This window comes from Gymnoscopelus braueri (assembly GCF_963280865.1).
Source record: "Gymnoscopelus braueri genome assembly, chromosome: 5".
In the NCBI taxonomy this organism is placed as follows: Eukaryota; Metazoa; Chordata; class Actinopteri; order Myctophiformes; family Myctophidae; genus Gymnoscopelus; species Gymnoscopelus braueri.
Window position 1 is genome coordinate 57,064,569 of NC_137606.1, and position 12,952 is coordinate 57,077,520.

The following is a 12,952-nucleotide window of genomic DNA, read 5'->3' on the forward strand; positions in this document are numbered from 1 at the left end:
CCTCTCCTCTCCTCTCCTCTCCTCTCCTCTCCTCTCCTCTCCTCTCCTCTCCTCTCCTCTCCTCTCCTCTCCTCTCCTCTCTCAGGATGGTAAGGAGGCTATGAGAAGTGGAGAGTGGAGAACTCTTGGGGAGATGACCGTGGAAACAAAGGTGAGCCCCCCCCCCTGTCTGTCTGTCTGCTCTACATGTCTGTCTGCTTTACATGTCTGTCTGCTTTACATGTCTGTCTGCTCTACATGTCTGTCTGCTTTACATGTCTGTCTGCTTTACATGTCTGTCTGCTTTACATGTCTGTCTGCTCTACATGTCTGTCTGCTTTACATGTCTGTCTGCTCTACATGTCTGTCTGCTTTACATGTCTGTCTGCTCTACATGTCTGTCTGCTTTACATGTCTGTCTGCTTTACATGTCTGTCTGCTCTACATGTGTTTGCTGTCTGTGTTTTTGACAGTGTTGCCAGATGTTAACTCATTCAGTGCCACATGACGTCTAAGACGTCATGGCCTGAAGCGCCCTGAGCGCCACATGACGTCTAAGAAAAAAATATATATATATATTTTTTTCCCTATTTATTTTTTATTTTTTTAATGTTCAGAACCCAAGATATGATGATTTGAAGATTTGCTGCTCCATTCACTTCTTGTTTAACTTCTTACTGAAAAAGGCTGTATCTCGGCTCCTGGGCACCTTTTTTTTGACTATGTATTTTTCAATGTTATGTTATTTTCAAAGGCAGATGTCAATGTCAATGAGGTCCAATGACCTCGTTGACATTTGTGAAACCACACAGATTATACTGGAGATTAAATATTCTGTGAATACTTGAAAAGGTAAGAACATTGAGAAATTGCTGGCACAGTTCGCAATTATGTTTTTTATTTAATTGGCACTGAATGAGCACTGATTATCGTACCCGTTGGCCTAAAATGATCGTATTTGAAAGAAAAGTATCATACACAGCCATTACAGAGATATCACAGGTGTAAATATGTCATTTCACCCCAAAAAATCTTATTTTTGTCAAGAAAAAAACCTTCTTTGAGACTCATGAGACAAAAACGCATCACATATAGTGCGTGGAATCAGATCAAACGTCCTGGACCTACACAAAATAAAAGTCTGAAACTGGACTGGAAAGACGCGACCGGTGTTTTTAATGCCTCCAGGGTACAGCTCTAGCGTCAGAATGACTTATTTTGAAAAGCCAAACCGGATCCCCGACTCAGCAGCCAGGGAATGGAGTTAGTACGTTCACACACTTTTTAGTGATAATGGTGAAATGATCGTGAATTTGGGCATTTTTGGTATTATTAATTGTGCATCTTACAGAGGGTAACATTATCGTCCACATACGATCATTATCGTACGTCTGGCAACACTGGTTTTTGATTATGGGCAAACCCGATATATATGGGTCCATGCTGCAGTGTCTTCTGTCTTCCCACGTCTTGTCTCGTTGTCACACCTTAATGGTCCAGGAGAATACTCCTCCTTCCTGGATGTCTCTGTTGAATAAAGAACCGGCTTATAGACTTAAGATTGGAGAATGGCAGGGCTCTGTTAGGAACACACACACACACACACACACACACACACACACACACACACACAACACACACACACCACACACACACACACACACACACACACCACACACACACACACGCACGCACGTCGGGCCCTTTGTGTTTCTTGAGGATGCGACGCCACGACTTCTATCTCGTAGCTTAGTTTAACCCATTAAGACCGGGAACTCATCTGTATCATTTCAATTTTCGATTTATTTGGCTATTCAAAAAATAGCAGATCTACAAGCTCATGAGAGCCGTACTATAGGCTTGTAGATCGTGAAAATGTGTGCAAATCTTTGAATATATATATATACATTTTTAACTCAAATCATTGCTTCTGTGGGTCCCTGGAACAAAAATACATATCATTTTGGGGGTCCTTGACGTGAAAAAAGTTTGATATTCACTGATATTATAGCAACATGAGTTTTGCCCCCCCAAAACACTGTAAATGTTCACTTTAAAAAGTGTATATATACATATATATATATATATATATATATGTATATATATATTAAAAGATTTACACACATTTTCACGATTTATCAAAAACAGCAGATCTACAAGCTCGAGCTTGTAGATCTGCTATTTTTTGGAATAGCCCAAAGTATAAAATAAAGGTTATAGATACAAATCTAAAATGGCACGGTATGCGTTGCCGGATTGAATGGGTTAATAGTTTCTCAGCAGGTTTTTTCACGGTCCCAGTGTTCAGACACAAAAGCCTGTCCTCGGCGCTGAGGAAAGGCTTTTGTGTCTATAAACGTTTAAGTTTAACCTCCCAACTAAATACAAGTGCCTTAAGGACATTTTCGGTGAGTCGCTGGTTTTGTCTTCCTTTTACGTTTGAGTCTAGCGTCTCCCATCAAACAATCCATATTAATCTGGGTATCTTTGACAATGAAAACGTTTGAGAACCACTGGTTTTAAACGACATTTAGGTCCAATAAGCAACTACACTTTAGAAACCAGCCTGGGGATTAGATGGACAGAGTGAGATTCTAAAATAAATAAAGTACATTTTGAACAGAAGACAAAGAGGACAAATAAACCTGGGAGACGTGATGAGGAAAGAGTCATGAGAGAGAGAGAGAGAGAGAGAGAGAGAGAGAGAGAGAGAGAGAGAGAGAGAGAGAGAGAGAGAGAGAGAGAGAGAGAAGAGAGAGAGAGAGAGAGAGAGAGAGAGAGAGAGAGAGAGAGAGAGAGAGAGAGAGAGAGAGAGAGAGAGAGAGAGAGAGAGAGAGAGAGAGAGAGAGAGAGAGAGAGAGAGAGAGAGAGAGAGAGAGAGAGAGAGACCTGTGTGAAAGACTGCAGGGTGAAGCAGAGAGAGAGAGAGAGACAGCCCTGTGTGGAAGGCAGCAGGGTGAAGCAGAGAGAGAGAGGGACAGCCCTTTGTGGCTGCAACAACATTAACCCTAAAACCACTACGTCTGTATTTTCTGTCTGAAATTTCCGCGCATACTTTTTGTCCGTCATTTAACCCATTAACACATTGACTGCCAATCGCGTAGATCTACGCAAACCGGTGTTTTTTTTTCTTTTTCTCGAAATGAACAAAAAGTGCACTTTCTGAAATGTTTGATCCACTTCCGCTTCCGGTAGCACCACCGGAAACGGAATTATTCGGGTTCCGTTTTTTTTTCGATCGTATCCGCTTCCTGTCTGGGATCCTGTCTCAAAGTCGATTTTCTCGGTTGTTGTTTTTCTCCTCGCTGATCACTGTTTAGCGTTCACCGCTGTATCTTCAAGATGGCGGATCGTAAGGGGACTTCGGTCTTCGCTGCTCGTTTCACACAGATGCCCTGTGTGTTCAGAACCAAATGAACGCGCACTTTTATCGTATTTAGCGAGGTCTGTGGCGACATGAAAAAAAACATTCTGGCATGGAATGTGTTAAAGGTTCTAGTTAAAGTTCATCATTTAGCACGTTTTTTTATTTTTATTTGTTGTTTACATATTGTTTTATATTACTGTTATATTAAAATCTAAACCCTATGGTTTTGCCAAATATTTAGGGGGACCACTTGTAATATCCTCACCGTCCTCTACCGGGCCCAGGCCCACATGTTGAGAATCACTGTTTTTTAGACTTTATAAACAGACCTTTTTCTTTTCTCTTTTTTTCCCCTACTAGTGACTCCTCTATCCTTTGTTTTTGGATTCCTCATTCACCGTAAAAGGAATGTTCTACAAAAACCAAGCGTTCTCCTTGTGTTCCAGCCAGCAGGTTGAGTTATTGATATAAAACAAAAAGTCACTTTTTGTGGGCGAGTGAATTACTACTTTATAAGTGTTTAAGCCATTCAGCCCAGGAACACGTCGGTGTCACTTTAGATTAGAGCTATTTAACCATTCTGTCATACTTTTGGCTATTCAAAAAAATAGCAGATTTACAAGCTCATAGTGCGGCACTTGAGCTTGTAGGTCTGCTATTTTTTTTTTAATCGTGAAGATTTAAGCGAACATTTGTAACTCAATTTTTTGCTTCTGGGGGTCCCTGGAACAACATATTTTGAGATGGGGGTCTGCGGCCAAATACGTATCATTTTGGGGGTCCTTGACATGAAAAAAGTTTGAGAACCACTGATATTATAGCAACATAAGTGTTTTTTTTAAACTGTTAGGATTTAGAAGACATTTGTAGAATCCCCCCAGAAGCAAAGATTTGAGTTAAAATGTTCGCTTTAAAAAAAACGTATATATTCAAAGATTTGCCCACATTTTCACGATTAAAAAAAAAAATAGCAGATCTACAAGCTCGTAGCGCAGCACTCGGTGCCCCACTATGAGCCTGTAGATCTGCTATATTTTTTTCTAATAGCCCAAATACAAGCCCAAAACAATGTCACAGATTCGTTCCCGGTCTTACTGGGTTAAACTCTCCCCTCCGGCTTGTTTTAATAGTTTTATTTTCCTCTCTCCTGGAGGAGGATGGGCCGGTGGTGAGAGGCTCTAACTTTGTGTTGCCTCCCGGGCCCGCTACGCCACCAGATTGATGGTTATGTGTGTGCGTCCGTGGCACGGCTCCTACTTTTACGCGGCCCTGGGTAAATATTGAGCAAACGGGCCTCCGAGGGGCGAGGGTGGGGGGATCACTCTGACGGGACATTTATAGAATCCCCCAGAAGCAAAGATTTGACTTACACACAATGGTCACTTATAAAAATATATATATATTCAAAGATTTGCCCCCCCAAAAAAATCACGATTTTTCAGAAATAGCAGATCTACAAGCTAGATCTACGGCACCGAGTGCCGCGCTATGAGCTTGTAGATCTGCTATTTTTTTACTAGCCAAAAAAAATCTAAAACTAGTCATGATCAGTGTTTCCAGATTTATTTTTATTCTATTTGTTTATTTAGACACCGCGTATTAATGAACGATGCATGTCAATGCAAATGCACAGGATTTAGCGAAGATGCTAATTTACATCTGCAGTCCCCCGCAAAAATACATACAGAAGTACATAAAACAAGCTGTAAATAGAGTACTTTACACTGCATTACACACGGGAAAACAAAGCATAATACATACATACAAAAACAGAGGAATGAAACGCGTAAAAAAAAATGTGCGAAGCTAATTTTGTGAGAGAAATAAGCAACCAGGTCTATGAAAACAATCCCCCCAAAAAAAGCAACTAGGCCACTTGAGCTCTTTGACCCTACATGCATCGGCCATTTGTAAATAGCCTATCCACAAGCTTGTAGATCTGCTATAAACATATTTTTATTATATATTTTGGAAACATTTTAACAACCTGGCACCGAATATTTTCGGATGGGGGATGAAAGATGAAAATGTTTGAGAAACACTGGTTTAAACAATAATTCAACTTAAAAAACTAGGAAGCAAGCCCAAATAAGCAAACAACACTTTAGAGTCATGCCCACCCCAAATAAAACTGAACCTGCCACTACCAATATTTGCGACATTAACACACTCACCGCCAAAGGGGAGAATTCTCCCCTTTTCAGTCAATGGTCTCAACCGCCAAAGGGGAGAATTCTCCCCTTTTAAATTTTTTTTTTATTCTGTTTTTGAATTCCTAAAATGTTTCTCTAATTTGAGTATACATTTATAACCCTAACCCTAACAAATTAATAAATAAAAAAAATAAAAATAAAAATAAATCCGTTCACTTCAATGTTAAAAAATAAAATAAAAATTAATTCACATTGTTTCTAGAAAAAAATGATTAAAATTCTGGCAGTGGGTGATTTTATTATGAAAAAACTTTGGCGGTGAATAAAAACAAGCTCAGAGTTGCTTATAATAAGCGGACTTGGCAACACTGGTTCTGCTTCTCTGAGAGAGACGATGTGTTATGGTTCCCATAGCCGGGGTGATTCCCTGGTTGAGGGATCACGTTACAGTCGCCTGTCAGAAAGCATATTTATGTATTTAACCCATTAAGACCGGGAACACATCTGTGTCATTTTAAGATCTATTTGGCTATTCCAAAAAAAGAGCAGATCTACAAGCTCGTAGCGCAGCACCGAGTGCCGCACTATGAGCTTGTAGGTCTGCTATTTTCTGAACAATCGTGAAAATGTGTGCAAATCGTTGACTATGTACTTTTTTTTTTTTAAAGCAAACATTTGTAACTCAAATCTTTGCTTCTCGGGGGTCCCTGGAACTAAATATTTTGAGATGGGGGTCCACGGCTAAGTACATATAATTTTGGGGGTCCTTGACATGAAAAGGTTTTAGAACCACTGATATTATAGCAACAACGTTTTTTTTCAAAAAAAACTGTTAGGATTTAGAAGACATTAAAGAGTTCCCCAGAAGCAAAGATTTGAGTTAAAAATGTTAGCTTAAAAAAACGTATACATGTATTTTCAAAGATTTGCACAAAGATTTTTCAAAAATAGCAGATCTACAAGCTCATAGCGCGGCACTCGGTGCCGCGCTATGAGCTTGTAGATCTGCTATTTTTTGATAGCCAAATGACACAGATCCTCTCCCGGTCTAGCTGGGTTAAGAAGGTTTTACATTATGAGAGTAGAGAGGACACACATAGCAGCAGTACAGGTTCTTGGCCCCGTAACGCAGGGCTATTTGAAGGACGGTATGTTGTATTAATACGTTCTCTTAACCCATTAAGACCTCAGGCCGTTTTCTGAAGAACGTATGTTGCTATAATATCAGTGGTGCTCAAACGTTTTCATGTCAAGGACCACCAAAATGATTATGTACCGTATTTTCCGCACTATAAGGCGCACCGTCAGTGCGCCTTATAGTGCGGATGCGCCTTAAAATCCGATGCGCCTTATATATGTATCAATATTGGTTCCCTAGGTTTCCGCACTATAAGCCGCACCGTCAGTGCGCCTTATAGTGCGGATGCGCCTTATAATGCGGTGCGCCCTATATATGAAAATAATACATTTATTGAAGGTGCGCCTTATACTCAGATGCGCCTTATAGTGCGGAAAGTACGGTATTTGGCCGCGGACCCCCTCATCTCAAATTATTGTATTGCAGGGATCCCCAGAAGCAAAGATTTTAGTTAAAATGTTCACTTTAAAAAATAAGTATATATTAGATTTGCACAAATTCTCCCGATTAAAAAGAACATGCAGATCTACAAGCTCATAGTGCGGCACTCAGACACATGGACACGTGTCCGTGAATCTCTTCCATTGCTTGAAGCACCAAGATGGCCGCTCCTCACATCTCTTCTTCTTCTTCTTCTTCTTCTAACGGAGGGTGGTCAAGCCTTTCCCTAAAGACAAATAACGGGCGCTCTAAAGCACACATAAACAGTCACACGGCGGGCCGCGCCCCCATGCCACCCAGAAACGCCGTTTCCAGGAATGGAACACGTACATAATACGGTACGGTACGCACACACACACACACCCAACCGAGCAGCAGGCAGTTTACTGTCCTTGGAAACACACAGACACACACACGCGCGCCCGCGCACACACACACGCACAAGGGGTGTTGTTTTGAGCTTGGGCGCGTCCCTGTGGTCGCCGTGAGGTCATGGACATGTCCACGTGTCAGTGGGGTGGGGGTGGGGGGTGGGGGAAGAGCAACAAGGCAGACGGTAACATTTCTCAGTCGATCGCCAAGACCGAATTAAAATGATATAGATTTGGCCGTGAAAGATTTGTGTAAAAGGAATATGTATGTATGTAAATGTATACAGGGGCTGTAGTGGTTTTGTAATAATAATCAAAATCTACAAAGTACAATATTTGCCTCTGAGATGTTTTTTTCTCTCCAAATAAGCCTCCTGATATCAGGTTTATTTGAACACAGTGGATAGTCACCTCAACTGACTGTTAACCCATTAAGACCTGAGAAGATTCTAGAAATGTCTTCCTAACAATTTTTTGAAAGAAAAACCCAAAAAAAATTTCCTCGATTTTTCAAAAATAGCAGATCTACAAGCTCGTAGCGCGGCACTCGGTGCCGCGCTATGAGCTTGTAGATCTGCTATTTTTGAATAGCCTAAAGAAATCTAAAAGTGACACAGATGCGTTCCAGGTATTAATGGGTTAAGACCTGTTACATAAAAAAAAATGTTTTCAAATATTTTCAAAAATAGCAGATGTACAACCTCGCAGCGTGGCACAAAGTGACGTGCTGTGAGCTTGTACGTCTGCTATTTTTTTGAATAGCCAACGTGTAACATGTCCACGTGTCAGCGAGGTGGGGGTGGGGCTCTTCTTTTCCGGACGTCAGAGAGTGCAAAAGGTTCAAACGTTAACCCTTTAAGACCTGAGGTGATTCTGAAAAATGTTTTCTAAATCCTATTTTTTTTTTGAAAAATATCAAAAAAAAAATGTTCAAGATTTTTCAAAAATAGCAGATCTACAAGCTCGTAGAGCACTCGGTGCCGCGCTATGAGCTTGTAGATCTGCTATTTTTGAATAGCCTAAGAAATCTAAAGTGACACAGATGCGTTCCAGGTATTAATGGGTTAAAAATCCCACGGATTAAAGTCGATCGCCACGACCGATTTTTAAAGTCATGTGGATGCCATTGAAGTCAGCATGTCTTCTATGGCAAGTGGTTCTCACACTTTTTTCATGTCAAGGACCCCCACATCGACCCCCACATCGACCGTGGAAGATTTGAGTGAAAAAAAAGCACATTTAGAAAATATTTTTTCAAATATTTTCATGAATAACAGACGTACAAGCCTGCAGCGCGGCACAAAAAAATAACTGATATGTCTGAGACATCATTTTAAAGCTTTGGGTGATCAGGTGATATTTTCTTTTACTCTCTTGTCCTGCGAGTACAATACAAATACAAATCGAGTACAATACAAATCTTTTGAAAATAGCAGATCTACAAGCTCACAATGCGTCTCATCGCGACGCATTGTGAGCTTGTAGATCTGCTATTTTCAAATGGACGAAATGTATACAGGGCTTAAGTGGTTTTGTAATAATAATCAAAATCTACAAAGTAACTAGTATTTTCAAATAATTGTAGTGGAATAAAATATATATATAATATTTGCCTCCGAGATGTTTTTCGCCTCCAAATAAGCCTCCTGATATTCAGTTGATTTGAAGACAGTGGATCATCACCTCAGCTCACTCACCTGTGTGGCCCTGTTTGAACAATGAAACAAGTTGACCGCAGTTCCTCTGGCCATTGTTTGACTGTACTGGGGAAATAAAGACCGTGGCACATTTTAATTAATATTTAAAATTATTTTAGCACAATGTGTGAGTACACATGCCCTGGGTGTTTATCTTATCGGCAAAATAAAGACGTTGGCATCATTTTAATTAATGATTAAATTATGGCCTGGGTGTTTATCTATGAAAACACACCCACACACACACACACACACACACACACACACACATGGCAAATGATATTCCGATGACTCATCTATAGTAAATTTTACACAGTGGAAGAACATAAATCCTCATAAATCCATTAAAATTTCAATAACATGTTATTGATACTAATATGATATGGATTAGGATCACAGAAAAAAACTGCATATGCACACTTCCTGGATGCCAGAGCAGAATCTCAGCCCCGAATCTTTCAGATCGGCCTGTTATAGCGCCACCAGGAGGCCGTTTTTTGCAAAACATGTTTTTTTGACAGTACTCCTACAGATTTTGTCCAAACATCACGCTAATCGGTACACAGTGTCTCTATAGTCATTAAACATAACTGGTCTTTCAGATTTTTCATATTCCATCCTGATTGGCTAAGATTGGCTTCTAAGGTTTGCAGGCGTGCTCCGTTTTGAACAAAATGCCTCAAATCGTGAACACGGCGTGCGATTGCCGTGGAAACTTTGCACGCACACTCCCTAGAGGCCAAGGAAAACCACCTCTGCCCTGAATTTTTCACATTGGCCTTTTATAGCGACAACAATGAGACGTTATTCCATTATGAACTGTTATTACAGTATCAGCCTCTACGTAAGGTTCTTAACTCATTAACTCATTCACTGCCAGAACTTTATTTATTTTGCGTTTGCCCACTGCCAGAGATTTTTCATTGAAAAAAAAAAGTACTCAGGAGCCGAGATACAAAATGTTTAAGTTAAGTTAACAAGGAAGTGGATGAGAGTCTAGATCTTCAAAAAAATCATATCTCCTTGGTCTTTGGGTTAAAATAAATAATAATAATAATTTAAAAAAAATAAAAAAATAAAATATTTTTTTTTTTAGAAAAAATTAAAAGTCGTTTTAGTCGTTCTTGGCAGGGAATGAGTTAAGACCTGGGACGCATCTGTGTCACTTCTTGATTTGAGCTAAAAAGCATTATTTTACACTTTAGCTATTCAAAAATAGCAAATCTACAAGCTCATAGCGCGGCACCGAGTGCTGCGCTATGAGCTTGTAGATCTGCTATTTTTGAAAAATCAAGAAAATGTGTGAAAATTAATATATTTATATTCTTTTAAAGTGAACATTTTTAACTCAAATCTTTGCTTCTGGGGGTCCCTGGAACAAACTATTTTGAGATGGGGGTCCGCGGACAAATACATATAATTTTGGGGGTCCTTGACATGAAAAAGTTTGAGCACCACTGATATAGAAACATACGTTTTTCAGAAAACTGTTAGGATTTAGAAGACATTTGTAGAATCGGCTTCAGGTCTTAATGGGTTAATGCAACACATTATTACATTATGATGAAAAAAATGATATGTTATGCACTCATGTTTTTTTTTACATTATGAGCTTTTATTACATTTAGTTTATTACATTATGAGCCGTTATTACATTATGAGTTGCTACATCATGTCGTCACACAAACGGAACACAAAGAACGGAAGGCTTAAATTTCACCCCAAACTTTTGTCCAACTCTCCATATGTGTGTATCTCTGTTGCCCCACACACACACACACACACACACACACACACACACACACACACACACACGTATGCATACACAAACCTAATTGTGATTAATTAATTGGGCTTGTGGCCACGTCCACGTCAGGAAAAAGGCATTAGAGTCTGTTAACAGGACTTCCTCCTGGACACGCCACACAACCATTTCATAACTGACCCAGACACGCTCTCTCTCACTCACTCACACACACACACACACACACACACACACACACATACACACACACACACACACACACACACACACACACACACATACACACACACATACACACACACACACACACACACACACACACACACACACACACACACACACACACACACACACACTACACTACACTACACTACTAGTGAGAACATTAAAATCTTGCCCGACGCCAGTGCAATAATAAGTATAAACCAGGCATAATTCATTAAGCCTTAACCGTAACCTCTAAAGCTCTAATCCTAACCTGAACCTTTTCCTAATTGTAAACCTACATCTAAAAATACCCTCCACACACACACACACACACACACACACACACACACACACACACACACACACACACACACACACACACACACACACACACACACACACACAGCCCGAAAGTCACACATTGTACGTACATAGTCGTGCCACTGTTTGACGTAATGGGGGTGAGGCAGGGTGGGGGTGCAGAGGTGATAGCAGAAGTGTGAGTGTGTTAACTCGTTAAGACCGGGAACGCATCTGTGTCATTTTCCCGATTTGTATAAACTAACAGATGAGCTTGTAGATCTGCTATTTTTGAATAGCCAAAGTAATCTATAAATGACACGTATGTTTTCCTGGTCTTAATGGGTTAAAGGGTGTGGTCTCCTTTCTCCTCCTGGTGGAACAATGGACCTTAATGGACCTCAGAGACGAGAACACACACATCATAGAGCTTTTTTAAGGCTCCCTGTCTGTCTGTCTGTCAGGATCACAGCAAATGAGTGTGTTGAGTGACATGGTGTGATTTGGAAAAACATGAAATACTTGACCATGCTTAAAATAATAATAGTCCGCAAGTGAGTACATAAACTTAAGTTTAACTAAATCAACTGTACATTTTGTCGACTCAAATCTTGTGCTATCTAGTCAACTATACAATTGGACTCAAACTAAAACATTTCAGCTGACTGAAATGTGATGAAAACTAAATAGAATTGTATTCAAACACCCGATTCGGATGCTATCAATGCATTGAATGGGACATTATCACCTCTTATTAGACCTTTGAATGGGCGAAATAGGCGACATACTGACCTACCCGCGATTTATCAGACCATTCATTGGGTGTTATCAAGACATACTGACCTACCGACGGAGATGACTTAAATAGTTCCGTTTCGGTTTTGGTTTTGGTTTCGGACCATGACGGAGGCGCGCAGTCACAGGCGAACTGTCACCCCGTGAAGGACCACCGAGGGAGCTAAGTCGACCGAGTTGCCGTCCTGAACGGTGTGACGTTCGCCTGTGCCTAGTCAGCGCCGTTGGAGTTATATACCGATAGGCACAGAATCGTAAATATTGTTGTGGGGACTGCTCCGCCTCCAAGTAGGTCAGTAGCTCCTGATTACGCCCCATGAATGGTCTGACAAATCGCGGGTAGGTCTAAATCGCGCCTACTGGTCGCCTACTCGCCCATTCAAAGGGATAAAATGTGATAATCTCTCCCATTCAATGCATTGATAGCATTCGAAGCCGCTGATTCAAAAGACTATTAGGGCCCTATCTTGCCGCCTTACGTGGGTAAACTGGGCAACTGGCGGCCCGGGGCCACATGCGGCCCCCACCTTCACTTAATGCGGCATGCAGAGTTGCATCATCAAAGTTGCATCACCTCTGCCCTAATGCCTAAACGTTTTACGAATGTTTTACCGTTTTGAAAAACGTTTCAAAATGTTTTTTAAAAAAATGCCGATCTACAAGCTCACTTGTCGTATGGCTATTTGAAACATTTGTCTTTCTTTCTTTTTTCTTTTTTTGTTATACGTTTAGGTATAAG

The 12,952-nt window shown here is 40.5% G+C and overlaps 1 protein-coding gene across 1 annotated transcript in view; it reads left to right on the forward strand.

Moving 5' to 3' along the window:
• blmh (bleomycin hydrolase) overlaps nucleotides 1-12,952 on the forward strand; it is an 85,256-nt gene that overhangs the window by 70,271 nt on the left and 2,033 nt on the right. Inside the window, 2 exon segments of the mRNA XM_080428749.1 lie at nucleotides 86-98; nucleotides 101-151. Coding sequence (XP_080284875.1) covers nucleotides 86-98; nucleotides 101-151 — 64 coding nt within the window.